General features: G+C 48.0%; 5 protein-coding genes across 5 annotated transcripts; 2 read left to right on the top strand and 3 right to left on the bottom strand.

The window, feature by feature from the left end:
- Nucleotides 1-1261: 1261 nt before the first annotated feature.
- ATNIH1004_002553 (putative MFS transporter) lies at nucleotides 1262-3615 on the top strand (the record flags this gene model as incomplete). Its single annotated transcript, XM_033567240.1, has 6 exons — nucleotides 1262-1468; nucleotides 1564-1688; nucleotides 1747-2058; nucleotides 2131-2722; nucleotides 2788-3346; nucleotides 3611-3615. The coding sequence occupies 6 exons, from the start codon at nucleotides 1262-1264 to the stop codon at nucleotides 3613-3615; spliced, it is 1800 nt and encodes a 599-aa protein (XP_033429235.1).
- Nucleotides 3616-4345: 730 nt separating this feature from the next.
- glnA (glutamate--ammonia ligase) lies at nucleotides 4346-6003 on the bottom strand (the record flags this gene model as incomplete). Its single annotated transcript, XM_033567239.1, has 6 exons — nucleotides 4346-4363; nucleotides 4417-4838; nucleotides 4894-5398; nucleotides 5703-5795; nucleotides 5889-5924; nucleotides 6001-6003. The coding sequence occupies 6 exons, from the start codon at nucleotides 6001-6003 to the stop codon at nucleotides 4346-4348; spliced, it is 1077 nt and encodes a 358-aa protein (XP_033429234.1).
- Nucleotides 6004-11340: 5337 nt separating this feature from the next.
- ATNIH1004_002551 (RNA polymerase II mediator complex middle subunit MED1) lies at nucleotides 11341-13745 on the bottom strand (the record flags this gene model as incomplete). Its single annotated transcript, XM_033567238.1, has 2 exons — nucleotides 11341-12018; nucleotides 12087-13745. 2 exons carry the CDS (start codon nucleotides 13743-13745, stop codon nucleotides 11341-11343), a joined length of 2337 nt encoding a protein of 778 aa, XP_033429233.1.
- Nucleotides 13746-14214: 469 nt separating this feature from the next.
- Nucleotides 14215-15109, top strand: ATNIH1004_002550 (uncharacterized protein; the record flags this gene model as incomplete). The annotated part of the gene is made up of 5 exons (XM_033567237.1): nucleotides 14215-14310; nucleotides 14376-14773; nucleotides 14827-14906; nucleotides 14962-14992; nucleotides 15043-15109. The coding sequence occupies 5 exons, from the start codon at nucleotides 14215-14217 to the stop codon at nucleotides 15107-15109; spliced, it is 672 nt and encodes a 223-aa protein (XP_033429232.1).
- A 178-nt stretch (nucleotides 15110-15287) lies between these two features.
- On the bottom strand, nucleotides 15288-16559 carry ATNIH1004_002549 (SOS response-associated peptidase; the record flags this gene model as incomplete). The annotated part of the gene is made up of 2 exons (XM_033567236.1): nucleotides 15288-15940; nucleotides 16001-16559. The coding sequence occupies 2 exons, from the start codon at nucleotides 16557-16559 to the stop codon at nucleotides 15288-15290; spliced, it is 1212 nt and encodes a 403-aa protein (XP_033429231.1).
- Nucleotides 16560-16777: the final 218 nt, after the last annotated feature.

Below are 16777 nucleotides of genomic sequence, written 5' to 3'. Positions count from 1 at the left end.
CTTCTATGTTTTGCTAAACCGTTGTGCCTCCAAGGAACTTGCTCTTGCTTCGGGCATGTATTCAGGGACTTCTTGACAGCTGCCCTGCGTGGACCTTATACCCTGATTGTTTTTTGTGTAATTAGATACCAAGTGAATCTTATAATCAATTGGCTTACATAGTATTGTCTCCGGTGTGTTGTAGGATCTACATAAAGCGGGTGACACCAAGCCGTTAACCGCGCCTTTTCAGCCATCTAGCAGGAGTAACCTACGCACATAGATCTCTCCATGGTCGTAGAGTAGTTTCTTACTCTACTACGAATAACTACGGTGTATACACCCAGCTTACCACCATGACGGAACCACCCTTACTATGTCCGGCAAACCCACCGATACATAGGATCCGACCGCATTCGGAAGACAGAGATCTGAGGAATGTGGCGTGTCGATCGGGAACGTTAGACATCGGATTGACGGTACCTGAGCAGGTATAGATATCCATTCTTCCATTCATCTTGTCTTCTTAGCCACGATATGCAACGAGGAACCTCTGCGTTGTGGCAACTAGGAAGTCAGTACCAGTAAGTAAGCTCAGTAACACAAAAGAAATCTAAATAACTCATCCAACGAGGACAGAGATAATCGAAAGGTAACCACAGAACCAAGCCTGTCATCTCTCTTCGCATCGTCTGCGTCCATGGCTGCGAAGTCTGAAATTTGGGAGTTTTTTTCTGAGAGAGCGCCATCGCGGCATGTCATTGGCTACAGGGGAGTCCGGCCGACGGTCGGCTTCCAACTTTTCTTTCATTTCTTTAGATCGCTTCGAGCTCCTCGACTAGGATTTTCTTCCTTCTTCTCCTTCTCATCCCTCGTCTGGTACTATTATCTCCTCTGCATTGGAAGAAGGACGCGCAGAAAAAGAGGTTCGCGAGGTTGGCTAGTCTCCGAATCTAAGCGGAGGCAATCCTCGGGTATCTACATTCTATCATTTTAATCAATCAGTTCGTCGATCCGTCTACTAGATAACTAACAGTTGATATCCTCTTTTTTGCTGGAAATATCGCGTCCATCATTCCTTTTTATCGACTTGGTTATCGTTGTGTTATGTCTCACTCGTCGCAGGTATGTTCCCCCTCCAAGAGTTGCGTTGATCCAGCATCATCCCAAGAGGACAGATGACCGGGAAGTTACACAATCATGATTTGAGTGGATGGAATGCCTCCCTTGTGCGAAAGAAAAAGAAAGAAAAAAGAACAATCCAGAAGCTAATAAAATCACTATGGTCGTTGATAGTGACAGCCACAACGCAGTTACTAAGGTGGATCGACAGTGCCTCGTCCCAGTCAACGTGTGCGGGGTCGACCTTCGAGGTTCTTCTTGCAAGTCTTGTGGTGACGACGAGCTCTTTTTCTTCTTCTTCGTTTCTTCACCTGCACGTCTCTCCCTCTCTTCAGTCTCTGCAGAAGCATCAGCAGCAACGGCTCTGGTAAGTTCTTGATTTGGCGTCCAATGACAAACTTCCAAGCGACTTAAAATCTGACGGGCTGTTTTAGTCTAGGCGCCATCATGTCTTTGGCCCAGCCCAGTACCCTAGTCGATGACCTAGACAAGCAACCGGCCCCGGAAATAGAGGGATATCAGGACAGTCGCGATGATCTCGAATCTGGGGATGAGCCGGATATCGCCAGCATCGAGCGCATTTACCGGTTAGTGTCATACCCCGGGCGAGGAGGGAGAAACTAAGCTGATTTGTTTGTTACCCAGGAAATTGGATTTCCGCATCATCCCCGCATTCTGGGTGCTCTATTTCCTTTGTTCGGCCATTCGGTCCAATGTCGGTTTGGCCCAGACCATGAATGCCAACGTCGGACATGATCTCGGTTCCGTGCTGCACCTGACGCCACACCAGATCTCGACCGGTCTGGCCTTGTTCTACGTGTGCTACGTGGTATTTGATCTGCCGTCAAACTTGATCATGACCCGGTTGAGCCCCCACGTCTGGATGAGTCGCATTGTGGTCAGTGTCGGTATTATTGGTAGCTGCATGGCGGCAATGAAAGCCGCATGGAGTCTTTAGTATTCCCCCCTATACGCTCGCTTTCCCTAGGATGACTTCCAAGGCACCGGTCGCTAATGATCTCAACCCAGTCTTCTTCGTCTTCTCCTGGGTATTGTCATTGCAGGCATGTGGCCCGGAATGGCCTACTACCTCACCCTATTTTACCCACCCTCTCGAACCGGGAAACGGATCGGTCAATACTTCACCGCCGCCCAGGTCTCTGCCGCCGTCGTGGGCCTGGTCTCGGCCGGGTTTCAGAAGATGGACGGCGAGCGTGGGCTCGTAGGCTTCCAATGGATGTTCCTCGTCTACGGCGTCATCACCATAACCGTCGGCATCATTCTCCTCTGGTGGCTGCCCGACCGACCCACGCCTCCGGGTGAGGAGCCCCCGAAGCGGAAATACCTCTGGTGGATTCCACGCAGTCCCCCAGCGCTGACGGGCCGCGATGCCGAGATTCATTACCATGACCTGAGGCGTGTATATCACCGCCCTCAGTGGAGTGTCCGCGATCTCATGCGCGTGCTCTTAGACTGGCGGATCTGGCCCTTGTTGATCATGTACTTTGGCGTAGTGGGTGTGGGCATCGGCGTGCAGAGCTACAGCACCGTGATCATCAAAGCCATCAACCCGAGTCTTAGTGGGATCGATCTCAGTCTTCTCTCTGCCCCGATCTGGATCGTAAGTCCCTCCGTCTTCATTTTTTTTCCGCCCCTGTTCAGTACCTAACTCTCTCGAAAAATAAGATGGACCTGATCGCCATCCTCCTCGTCACTCCCTTATCCGATCGATTCCACCGCCACCGCGCCATCTTCTTCTCCATCCCCGTCTGTTTCCAGATCCTAGGACTCCTCCTAACCACGTACGCGGGAACTGACTCGAACCCCTGGCCCCGATACGGTGGACTCCTCATCGTCGGCTTCGGACTTGGCCCCACCGTCCCCATCACCATGACCTGGACGACGGAGATCTTCCAACCTCGCCACGGCGAAGTCGGCGTCGCCGCTGCCTCGGCCATTGTCTCCGGCCTGGGCAACCTGGGCTCCATCCTCACTACCTACGCCCTGTATGCCGGCTGGCCGAGCGACTACGAGGCCAAAGGCCGCGCCAAATACCGCAAAAGTAACCTGGTCATGGTGGGGATTCTGTGCGGGAGCATCCTCGCCTCCGTGACAATGGAGACGCTGCTCCGGGTCGTGAACGGTCGGAAACCATCTGACACCAATAGCAGCGATGACGGTGACGATGGGGCCAAGATCGTTGACGGCGCCGCGAGACGCGAGGCTCGTCAGAGGGGGTTGGATGGTTTGTTTCGTGTCCGGGGGTTCAACAGGGGGGAAGTAAATTTACATATTTACATCTGGGAATATACCTTGTTTATTTTAGGGTATATCTTTATGGTATATTGTTTTATCATATATATGCTGTTGCTCTTGATAGATAGTATATATTGCGGGATCTACTTAATAGATAATATCTATATCTGTATTTATTATAACAGTGCATGACACACATTCATGGAATTTAAAATTCAAAATCTACTTGATAATCGATTAACCAACTTGACAGGCTAAGTAGGCATCACGAAACAATCAAGTGTAACTAATAAATAGTAAGTGTATAAAAGATAGAATCAGAATTATAATAAAAAATCAAAACCAAGATCAAGGCTCAATACCCCTCTTAATTACTATTGTCTATTAAGATACATTTAACCAACTGAAAACAGAAAATAAACGTCTAACACAGACATGTATACAATATTCTAAGATCTTAGAGCAGATATAAATGACCAATGCACATTATATCAACAGAAGATCTACAGAACACTACTTAGTAGCCTAAAACAAATGTTAGTGCTTCAGATCTTCGTTTATAATTCCATAGTAGTTCAGTAAATTATGCATTATAATGAGTGATATTTATTGGATACACTATGCTACTATCACAAGCTGTGTCAGCTTTTTTTTTTTTTTTTTTTGTTTTTTTGTTTTCGGTGTCTTTTGCCTTTTAGGCTCCGCCATATTGATTCCTAGGACTGTCCATTTCACCTCTCTGAAGAGGTCTTCTATGTTGCCGTAACACATGACACTAATTAAAAAGAGCAAACGCAAAGCGACATGGGGAAATGATTGCAGATGGAAAAGCCCTGGCATCTAGGAGTAAAGAAAGAAACCCCAAAATACCGTCATGTTGACAACAAAAAAATAAGAAAATCTAGTTTGCTCCTTTCAATGCCAGGTTGCTCTCCTAGCTCCGCCCCCACTGACGCCGGAGGGTATTAGAAGTGCTTAAGAAGGAAGTTTAGAGGCCACCGCAGAGCTATGATTCTGTTAGCTACATCGTCATTATCGGGATGTCCAGGGTCCACTCACAGTCTCAACGATGATACCAGTAATTTGGTAAGGGCAAGCATTGCTGGCAGGGCGACGATCTTCGAAGTAACCCTTGCCATCCTTGGCAACCTGGCGGGGGATACGAATACTGCCACCACGGTCGGCGACACCATAGCTGAACTTGTCGATGCTGCCAGTCTCGTGGCGGCCAGTGAGACGCTCCTCGTTGCCCTCACCATAGACAGCAATGTGCTCCTCGTGGCGGGCTTCCAGCTTCTTCATAGCAGCCTCGATAACCTTCATACCACCCTCGGCACGCATAGAGGCAGAGGAGACGTTGGTGTGGAGACCAGCTCCGTTCCAGTCACCCTTGATCGGCTTGGGATCGAAGGAAATCTTGACACCGAACTCTTCAGCGACACGGTGGAGAATGTAACGCGACATCCAGAGGTGGTCACCCACTGTGTTAAGATTAGTATATGTACCTAGCAAGCAGAAGTAGATCGAAACACTCACTTTCAATACCGTCGCAAGGACCAACCTGGTACTCCCACTGAGAAGGCATGACCTCGGCGTTGATACCTGAGATCTTGATGCCAGCAAACAGGCAAGCACGGAAGTGAGCCTCGACAATATCACGGCAGTAGACCTTGCCGGTTCCGACACCACAGTAGTAGGGGCCCTGAGCTCCAGGGAAACCACCCTTGGGCCATCCGTAAGGCCAGCCATCGGTACCGAGGAGAGTGTACTCTTGCTCCAGACCGAACCAGAATTCCTCCTTGGCATTGGCCTCCATTAGGCGGTTACACTCGTGTCGGTAGTTGAATTTGTTGGGAGTACCATCCGAATCCCAGGTCTCGCAGAGAACGAGAATGTTGTCACCGAGGCGAAAGGGGTCGGGGAAGATAGCGACGGGACGCAGGTAGACGTCAGAGTTATCACCGGGTGCCTGGCCGGTGGAGGAACCATCGAAGTTCCATTCGGGGAGCTCATCGACAGACTTGACGGTCTTAGAAAGAGTCTAGATAGCGAGGAGAGTTAGCGGGCAATTCCATAGGACAAAGCAATCTATCCAGAGTTGGTCACGTGTGGCGGGTAGATGCAGGGGTAGATGCAGTGGCAAGCCATGGCGTGCAGCACCCGCGCACAGTCCTTATCGCAGGGAGCAAGTTGAGATAACAGCGCTTATCTTCGCTGTCTCTCAAACTAGTCCCACATCCGCACATATGCCACCCACTGTATCCGAGACCCAGCTCTGCCTATTCTCGATTCCCACAACGGATTATGCAATATTGGGGCTGAAACATTGTTGAGGATTTGCATACCTTGGTCTTGCTGCGGCAGCCACCGACGGCGTCGATCCAAATGTACTCAGCCTGGACGCTTCCTCGCTGGTCGAGGGTCATGTACTTCATGAGCTGTTTCCAGCGCACCAAAGTTAGTCTGACTGTTTCCTCAAGACCACAATGCGGCTGAAGAAATTGCAGGTATCAAAGAGAGAATTAACGCACATTCTCCGTGTTGGAGACGGTGGGTGTTGATTCAGGCTAGATGAGTCACAGTCAGTCCATCAGTCCGTTCTTCAGGAGCGACAGTCCCTTTGAAGATTGAGCATTATCGTACCATGACGAATTTGATGTGAAGTAGGGAAAACAGAAACTTTGTTAGTTTTCGAGTATTTCAGCTTGCAGATACAGAGCGAATCCGAGTCTCCAATCGATAAATCCAATGAAACCGTTCTTGCACAAAAGAGAACAGACAAAGCAGAACAATCGAGCGATTGATATATGTAGCAAGAGAGAAAGAGAGAGAGAGGAGAGGGAAGATGGAGGAATAAGGAAAGGAAGAGAGGGTAGCCGGGATAAAATATGGAGAATGGAGATACGAGTCAAAGTGAGAGTTTGGGTGGGGGGGCGATGCTTTTTAAATTTCAGAGAAGGAAAGGGTCTGGTTTGTAGCTTTTTTTGGTTGGAAGGGGGGCAAATTGAGTGCCAGAAATGGAATAGTTGAATACGCGGTTGAAAATTACGGTATCGCTGGGCGCTGTCTTCGGTTGCTTGGCACCATCAGTTTCGATACCTAGGAGGTGGCCTATGATCCGCGAGGTGCAGTTATTGCTGCCAGACCCAAACCCATCTGGCCTCTATTTCGGCAGATCTGCAAGAATGTGCTCTTCCTTTCTTTTTTTTCTTCTTTTTTTTCTGTTTTGCTTTTAGTGCGTTCCATTCTTGGGACTTCGTTGAGCTGGTTTCAAGCGAGAGAAAATAGCGCGCACATGTACACCCCAAAGTACAATACAGTACCTACTTGAGGCAGATGCGTCCATGTAGATGGCGGTGCAGCAAGGCTGCAGGCCTGACCAGGGTTACAATGGGACGCTACAACTTTCTGTATCTCCAGGAAGTAATATCTAGATGGTTCTCCCCAGCGGAGAGATGGATTTCTTCCTTTGATGGCACAGCCTAGCCAGCCACGGCATGTACATAGTGTATGTACTACCTATGTATCTTTCGATAACAAGCGCAGCAATTCTACTCTGTAGTTGTTTCCAGCCTAGTCGGTACAAATGGAGGGGGATACTAACCCAGACAGTGATTGATGGCTCAGCATCTCCTGGGATTTCCCCGGATAAGCCCACCCCACGCTACGGTGATCTGGGACCAACCCTCATCACATTGTTCTGATGCGCGCGCACTGACAGCTGCAGGGACCGATAGGCATCGAATTACAAGAGATGTGTTAAAAAGCAATGATGGTATTGTCTGATCCTGGTGGGAGCCCAGAGATAGCGACACAAAAATGTTGCTAAGCGGTATTATCAACCAGCGACAGGGGCCTGTGCATATCAGCTGCAGGACCCGAGTAGTTCAAACGTTGTATGCACCTAATTTCGTAAATCATGCTTCTATTGGCGTCCTAATTGTGTGGCTTCGAGCAATCATCTGGCTAGAAATCCTCCATGGTACCTTCTTTAGAGATCCCTCTAGACTTACCATGCTGTTCGCTTCCATATTCCTGAATAATACACTTCGCAGTGAAGACAGTGACTGACTCGGACGCCAATACCACTATTTGTGTAAAAAAGTACAATATTGTATGTACAGTATCCCATCAAACACAGGTACCTGCGACGTACCAAAATCCCACAGGTACAGCTCTTATCAATGACTGCCCCTCAGAAAATCCCCCCAATGTCGCGTGGGTGGGGCCACGCGCGCCTGCCGATATTTTTTTTCATTTCTTATTTTTTTTCCCTTTCTTTTCTTCTCAACTTCCTCTCTTGCTTTCGCAAAAAGAGAAAGGAAAGTAAATCATGTCCATCCCACCCGTATTAACCACCCACAGAATATCTAGGAAGTTATAACTTGCAACATTGAAGCCAAGACATAATATCAGAGCCCCAGGATCGGACCCATCTTCCCGAATCGGAAATAGTACCACCCGGTATTCACGATACGACCAGCCCTGCACATTACCTAAGTGTTGACCGTGGATGTGGGGCGTGGCAAAACATTCTCGAAAAGGCGGGAGAGCCGCGGCCCCCGAAACCGGAGTTAGTCAGATTCATTCTTGAGTTTTGGTCATTCTGGTACGCCGGAAAAGGACTCACATGAGACCGAACAAGGGTTCTCCAGAGACTCAAAGTCCAGTGGCTCGCTGCTTGTTAGGTAGTTTCCGATCTGCTTGGATCATCATCCCCATGTTCCGCGGCTGTCGGGTTAAGACTACCGCAACAAATCATAAAGAGGTTGAGTCGGGTGATTCAGGAATCAGCAGCCTATGATTTAATGTCGGCCTTTGAGTTCAGCCCTGTGGATGACTTCTACCGAGTTATACCTAATTTTCCTCGCATGTTCTTTTTACAGTATCATTGTAAGACATCTGCTGTGGACACTGGAAAGAGGTAAAAATAGCCATTAGATCAAGTACAAGTATTCGTTATCGCCTTATCAGTCTCCGTGTATGGAGGAGTTGGTAATAATAATAGATCGTGGCGCTGCCAACACCTCTAGCCAGGTTTGGATTAGCGCAATCCTAGAGATTTGTACGACTTCTTCCTGAACGTGCAAGTATGCCAGCAACCTGCCAAGAAGCGCCAAGATAAGTGAAAAAGCTCAAAAGAAAGGCAACCAGAATCCAGGATAGGCATGCGATATTTACTTCTCCTCGGGAGCCCCTTACCACCGTCTACATCCAACTTACATCCATGTATGTATGCACTGTACCTTCAGGAAATTAACATTCACGAATATCCCTCACCGCTGATCATCCATGGCTGGTCAAAGGGCGTGATTTGTGCGCCAAAAAAGATTAATACCTCGTTTGCGTTCGCGTTTGTTAGGATCCAGGCAACGATGACCCCTACAATTCAATGGCCCAGCATCATCCAACTGCCAACCACAATTCTTCCTGGCCCTTGGAACCCCCGCTACCCTCCCCTCCGACCGAGTCGTCTTATCGCGGCACGCTGATTGGCTCTTGACTAGGTACCATGACACACTGCGCTGACTTGTATCGGGCCGAATCAAATGCTGGAGAAATTGAGTCTGATCCCTCCCATAGTATCTGTTTACTGCTTCCATCGAGGTGCAGTAAGGTGGTAAGTTATGATACCTAACTGAAGCAAATCTACGAAGAGCCAGAATTGGTGTAAAACGCGCAGAGATTGGTGTTAGGCAAGTACGCTGGCACAGCGGTACGGAGTAATAGACCATGAGTGATGCATATTATGCCTCAATACCTTTCAAAAAGCCTATCTTATGATGGTGAAGAACTTTCAGCAACTTGTTTTCCTATATCAAAACTACCTCGTCTATTGTATGCATCTTCACAAGTATCTCTGCATTCCAAGGGCTTGATATAGTGGATCTATTCCCCGCGAAACTAATATATAAATAGGTAGCTCAAACATGAGCAATCCAACAACAGTACATACTACAGTACAATGTTCCCCAAACCTAGCAGATAGTAGGTGCAAAAGACTTCATCCCTCAGGAGACACCTGTTCCAGTAGCTCGTCTCCTCAAATATAAGGATCTTCTGATTGCCTTCTAGGAGAACGGACAGGACTAATTACCAAGATCATACATAGAAAGGTGAACGGAGCTTGAAATCTGCCCTCGGAGAAGATATCCATCGATAAGGTATCAGACGGCTAATTCTGGCTTACTCCATAAGAAAATATCCGAAGACATGTTTCGATCCACTGGCACCGATGGCTGTAGGAGATCTCAACTAATCTTGTGGGATCCTAGCTCAGCAATGCAATTCCAGATTCAATAAGAAGAAAAGGTTTTCCGAATGTTATATCAGGCTCAATCTCCACAGCTTATAGTACTGCTATTAATGTCGGTGATGGATACAAGCCCTATACTGGAGTTCTATGGAGGAATTTTACGAAAATCAATCAGGTACCAAATTTTCCTAATATCAGAGTCCCTCATAACAAAGTTTTTATTATGATAATGACAGTGGGATTAAGGTATCTGCGAAGCTCCTAAATCCAAACCCAGGTCTATCCAGTACAAAACATCTAAGATAGCCATGCACAGGGGCAAAACAATTCTTTTATAAGTCTCTAATAATATATTCCTAAGTAATTATACAGGGTATTTAAAACCCTATCTCTTAAGTTCTTGAATGTTTAAATGCGGCAAGTACCGAATCAGAACAAAATATATTGTTCAAGTGAAAGCACCTGGAATAAGACTTGGTTGATCGCTATTCTTTTTCCAGGCACAGTTCTATTATATGGAATATCTCTGCTCATTAACTGGCAATACAGAAGAACGTCGAATTTATTCCCAAGAAGAATAAGCATTGAGCAGGTAGGAAATAAGCTCACTTTATACCAAACACAAATGATATAAAATTGCTGGAAGAACAACCATAATTCATCCTAAATCCATTGAATTAATTTAGATCAAACTACGAGGGAACCAGGTATTCACAAAACAATATTGTACCAGGATCCAACTACAGAGTATGATGGTATTAATACGGTAGACATAGGTATGCATGTCTTACAGCTTGCATAATTTAATTTTTCAATTTCTTCGTACCTCGAATTAGGTAAATGCTAATTACATATTTAATTTTTATAAAAAAAAATACCTCGTATAATCCATCCATCCATCCTGCGCAAGCCATCCCCTTCCAATCCTCAATAGTCTGTGCGACGTGTCGTCGGGAGGAAAGTAAATCGCGCAGTTGATACCAATTTAGGTAACAATCCGACCTAGAGACTGTTGATATTGGGCAGTATGAGGCATATTCGAAATAAAATACTGGAAATAAAATACAAACATATTTAGAGCGCTTAAATGGGTATGAAGTCAGATGAGGTAGGCAACATTACTCCTTGCGTCATGTGAATTCATACGTGTTTGAATAATCCCTCACATTCCTGGTAACAGGTAGAATGAAACTTATTACTTTTGGTACCTTAGTAAACACCATTGTCATCGGTGGTAGATCGGTAACTTTAATATTCTGTTTATGCTGTCTACTTTGTATATTTTCATCGGGATATCAAATTCCATGTAGATTGTCTTTAGGCAAATAGAGCTAGATTTGGTGACCTTTTTGATCCTAGACTACAGCAGTTGATATATGCCCTGATTTCCATCCGGTTTCACCTGCATCACACGCCCCGATAGATATTCGACCGGCCATTTCTAGCTTTTCATCACGTAGGCCTCAATGCTAGGATGGTGGCATGCACAATATGCGCTGTGACACAAGAACCAAGCAAAATAACTCTGCAGGTGCTGAGACTATTGAAACTTGGCCCAACCCTGAGAACTGAATCATAAGATGTAGTGTCTGCTGACCGGACCTATCTGCAGGTTGGCGTTACTAATCGATAGACCACTTTCATCGGCTATCGACCGACAATTTAATCAAGATGCTCTCCACTCAGACGCATCCAACATCAAATCAACCCCTACCAGGGGAGAGATATCATCGGCTGTTTCGTTGTCGTACCCATCGTAGGATCCATTCGACCAATATGCCAATGTCCTGAGAGGCCTCCAACACCTTGGCTATTTTGGTCTGCAGCTCAGACACTTCGTTCTTTGGGCCTTCCATCTCCATGCCATCTGCAGGTACAGGGGTCTCGTCATCCAACAACCCTGTCATATCCACCACCGATACGCGGCCGTTTAACCCAATCTCCAGACTGATCGACACCTTGCACAGCACAGGCCTTCTAATAGGCGACACGGGCATGTCCGGCCTCGTGTTATCGACTGTGAAAAGTAGCATAATAACAGGCGCTTGCCCAAGCTGTGTTCGCAGCGTTACATCCACATTAACTTCGTCGTCGGGTACAGAATTGTCCCCGGTAGAGTTAAATTGCGCCTGCGGACCCTTTCCCTTGCTATTATTCATGGAGCCATTTGCCTTACCAGATCCTTTCAATAACAAATCAAGCTTCATTTCATTGGGATCTTCGTTGCTCAAGATGATAAGGCGTCCTTTTCCTCCTGACTTGCCTGGCTTGGGAAATTGCAGTTGATCAATGGACGTAGTAGCCGGCGCATCTGCTTGAGAATTCTTCCCGTTGTAGTCATTCTTTGATGGGGGATTGAAGATATTACGAATCATATTTGCAAGGAACGCATATTGGCGCAAAATCTAGGGAGCAAGGGAATTTCCCAGGTTAGAACTTCGCAGTACATCAAAACGACACGCATCTGACTTACAGGAAGAATGTCTGCAAGTTGGCGAGGGTGGGCAAAAGGAATGTCACGTATTGTCCGACCAGCAACAGACTCAAACGGCTGGAAAGTGTAGCTGTGCTGTTTAGCACTTGGCTTGCCTTGCATGTCAACTGCCTGAACGGACATCGTGCGCTTCTTCCGACTAAGCTGAGATGCCTCCTCGGGACCAAGGCCCATAGCTCCTGCTGCCGACAAAGGTGACCATCCCGGAGCCAATAACCCATCGTAGGTGACCATTTTAAATTCCTGAGGCATTTGGAGGCCCAGGTGTCTGTATATGTCTGAAGCTGCAAGAATCGGGAGATCAAGAGGAGGCTCCATACGGGCAACAAACCGGCGATTAGGCTGAGAGGAACCTAACATACCAGCATCCAGAGCCATCGCATCAGAATGATTCTGAGTCACGGAGCTGAAGGTTTCAGGTGGGTCGGCCCAATTCACGACTATAACATCGGATGCAGCGGCCTCTATTGATGACGGCCCATTCGTGGTATTGTTAACAACTGTCATAGCTTCTGCGCCCACCCATTCCTTCGACACCCGCAGAGACGGATAGCCCTCCTCGCACTCAACAATAATACTCCATCTACCATTCTGGTTGGTAGATGCTTCATCAAGGGGCTGTGCGGATGGTTGATCGACCATCATGTCATCAGCAGATGGCTTGTCTTTCTTTGCATCCTGAACCTGCGCTTGTTGCACCCAGTAGTCCAAGCTGAGACCGATGCGCCCTTTCTTGTGCAGACAAGGACGGCCGACCCAACCACTGCAGATATGACCATAAACCCCGGAAAATTGACGACGGTTCCCTTCTTCGTCCCATACCCGCCTCAGGCTTTCATAGAGGCCCTCGATTGCCTCAAAACAGTTCACTTCTTGGCTGAGTCGGTCATGTTTGGCAAGCCATTGTAGATTCTCATGAAATCCTGCTAAAGACTTCCAGGAGCCTCGTTCGCCTTCCTCAGGAGACTGAATCAGTTCACGCGTTAAAACAGCCGTAGCCTCTTCTCGACGTTCACCGTCCGCGGCATCGGGAGTCGCATATTTCAAGCTCACATCTTTCACTGTATTCTGACCCCGGTGAAACTCGATTTCAAGGTCGACAAAGTTGCCTGCAATGTTGAGACTGTCCTCCTGCCAAATAGACTCGAACCCTTCAAGTTGGCCTAATCGTTCAACCCCCTCTCTGCATACCCCTCTCCCTGCGACTCGAGTCCGTAAAAGTTGGACGACATCTTCAATGTGTCTTCTCCGCTCTTCGTCACTGTCTCGCGCATTTCCGAGCTTAAGACCTTGCATCCCCAAGGCCTGGATGTCACTCTCATTCATGCCAGAAGCAACCAAGCCATCGTGACCTGCCGGAGATTGGCTAATCCCGTTATAGCCACCGAGCGCTAGAAGTGCCGACGGGGAGCTGAACGTAACAGGATCGTCGGTTCCGGTAGTTGCGGCAAGAGGTGTGGCATACTGATGCGACGACGAAGTCGGCTGGTAATTGTGACCGTGTCCCGAGGCTGATGGCGTCCGCGTAGCCGGTGATTTATGAGATATAGGCCTAGTCATGGGTCCAGAATGCCGAGGAGACGAGGTGAGATGGGTGGGTGTTGCGCCTGGGTTCGGCTTCGATGACGGGGTCGCCATGGTGGTTGATGATATAAACGGAACAAAATGAAGAAGATTTAAACTGAGATGGCCGTAAGGGTATCGCACATATAGCAAAGAAATCAATCAATCAAGACGCAGCCTCATGTATTTGCATTCCCATAAGTCCGCATAATTTCGTCACCGACTGAGAGCCAAATCAGCAAATCCCTAAGACGGTGACAGCCACACAATCGGCGGGGCTATTCAGAATAACACCCAATACATCGCTGGAAGAAATACAGATACAATGGAGGAGGAAGAAAAGACAGGTAAAGACTGAATGGCATTCCACAGCACCTGACGTCGCCAATTGTCGGTCCGCAACATTGAATCCTCGCCGAAAACGCGCAGTCACATGAGTTTGTCCTGTTTGTCTTCGTCGTCATCGCCAAACTGGTGGTGCAGATTGCAAGGACAATCACTTCAACGGATTCCCTGCAGCCCCAGGAGCAATTGACAGTTCAGTATGCTGGCTCTAAGATCTCTCGTACGCCACACGCCATCATCTTCTCGATGGATACAGCTCCGTTCGGTATCTACCCTGGAAGGCCATCCTCACGTGGTAAGTTTCTGGTCAAGCGACGCTTAATGCCCCGGCTAGTTCTCTACGCTAACATTCTTCCGTAGTATACATTCCCTTCTAATGGAGCTTATATTCTGTCCTTGCTGCCTTCGGAACCAACAAACCCCGACCTGTCTATCGGAGTAACCTCCAAACTGCCGCCTACCCCGGACTCGTTCAGAGAGAACCCGAAGTTCCTCACGATCCTGCAAGAAGTACTCTCCGAGCATGGGCACCAAGATCCCGATGCTGTCTCTCAGGCTCAGGTCATGGCGTCTACCGCCGGTGCTAACCTGAGCTCGGGGGGTGTCCTATTGACAGGGGCGCGCGCCAGAAGACGTCACGGCGAAGCAGATTCAAGCGGCGGGGCTAGCGGCCAAGGTGGTGTCGGGTCTGCTGGGAGAGGAGGCTGGATACACCTATCTGATAACAGAAGACCACCCGAGTATGGACGGATTGCATGGTAATTCTGTCATCTATTGGATGCGAGGAAACTCTTTTGACGATTCGATGCAGGCCTGAGGATATCTTCGGAAGTCTCGAGGTTGATGGAGAAGGTAGCTTCGTGGGAGGCAATGGGAATTATCAGCGTAGTGGTATGATGTCGATGCGCAATCTTTAATCTCTCTGTGTACGAGCTGACTGGTATAGGCACCTACCGGGTTGTGACGCGAGACGGATTGTAGGTTTGAACGTTCCCTTAACATCCGGGGCTATATTGACTGTCAATAGCTTCGGTTTGAGCCCATTTTTAAGAGAGAAGTTGGTTCAGAAATTGCGCGAGAAGGAGAGTCAATAGCACCGTCTGATCTGTACAACAATTTGAATTGTATTATCTTGATTTTCTGCATATATTCCACTGCCGGGCAGTGTATTAAAAACCATCCATCTCCTGGAAATTGATCACTATTTTGGGTCCAGCCCTAGACCCCACGCTACATAACAATTCAAGGTGCATTACATAGACATCACTCCGCTCATTTACCAAAGAAATTAGTGATGCGTTGCGATCTGTCCGTTGGCTTTTTCGCAGTCGTCTTCTTCAGCGGCTTCTGATTAACTGTGGCACTCCGGGTCTTTCTCCCGGAATGCAAGGCCTGGTGTTTCGATGGCTGTCGGGCCTTTGTCGGTGACGAAGTACGCTCCTCAATCTTTGATTTCTTGTCTGTGCCGTCTCCAAGGTCTTGTTCCGGGTGCTCTCTCTTGACTCCAGATGTCTGTTTAGGGGCGTTCTCCTCGCTCCATTCAGTGTCCTTGGTTGATCGACCATCTTCATCTTTCACGAGTTTCAGTCCTTCCGCCGGTTCGGCCTTCCTCTGCTTCACGTTCGCAAAGAAATTCGCAATGTTGCTCTTATTCTCCTTGCTACTTACGGGAACTATAAAGTCCGGAGAATTATTACCCACCTTTCCGACTTCCTTCGGTACAGGATAACACTCCAGCTCCCCTTCATAGGGCTTTAGCACAGACTGTAGATCCTTCGACCATGTCGTCCGATTTGGATCCAGCCAAATCCTCATGGCCTCGCTATTCGGTTCTAGGATCACAGGCATGCGGTCATGAAGGAACTTCAAGTACGGGTTCGACGACGTCGTAATGACCGTGTAGGTAAACAGTGGTTCCTCGGAGCCTATGATTATTCTGTCAGTTCACCATCAGATAGGAATTAGATAGCTGGAAATAACAAAACCACCCTCACCATCATATGAAACACAATCCCATAACCCCGCAAAATACATCAAATCCCCATCCTTCCGTTTCGTAAAGTGCGGGATCTTTTCCTTCCCACCAGGCCCTTTCTTCAACCATTCATAAAACCCCTGACACACCACGACGCACCGCTTCTTCCGCTTCATGGACGTCCACATCCCCCGATCATCGATCAGGGAATCATCCCGGCAATTGATCGTGCGCATGAGCGATCCGTAATCCGGTTGTCTCTTCGTCCAGAACGGCACCAGACCCCATTTCATGCTTTGGAGCTTATACTTGGTGCTGTCGGGGCTAAAGCAAGCTCCTTGCACGTTGGTTCGTCCCTTCTGTTCCTCTCTATCCTTGTCTTCCTGCTCTGGGGAAGAGGGACGCTGCTGCTCGTCTTCACTGCGGGGGTGGTGAGACGGGCTGTCGGCACGGTATACAGCACCGAAGTTGCCAGGTGCGAAATTGAACGTTTCTCTTATGTCCTCATCTGGAGGGGCGTCATCGACTCGCATACCTTGTTCTTGCATACGATAGCGGATAAAGCTCATACGCTAGAGTCTAGTCTCAGTGGGATATTCACGTACGATGTAGGGGGAGGGGACGTACCACACCCAATGCATATCGTCCGCACATTTAGACAGTCGTAGAAATAAAGGAAATCACGATGGCATGTATTATTTATAAGCGAGAGAGAAAGCAGCCTAACACAATGTCCCAGGACTATGAGATGTGAGTGCGACGGGACATTTACCCTTATGCGACGTCA

Source organism: Aspergillus tanneri, assembly GCF_003426965.1.
Source record: "Aspergillus tanneri strain NIH1004 chromosome Unknown AapTan_1_pilon_pilon_pilon, whole genome shotgun sequence".
Lineage (NCBI taxonomy): Eukaryota > Fungi > Ascomycota > Eurotiomycetes > Eurotiales > Aspergillaceae > Aspergillus > Aspergillus tanneri.
The sequence above is the reverse complement of the archived record's forward strand: the minus strand, read 5'-3'. Positions and strand labels throughout refer to the sequence as shown.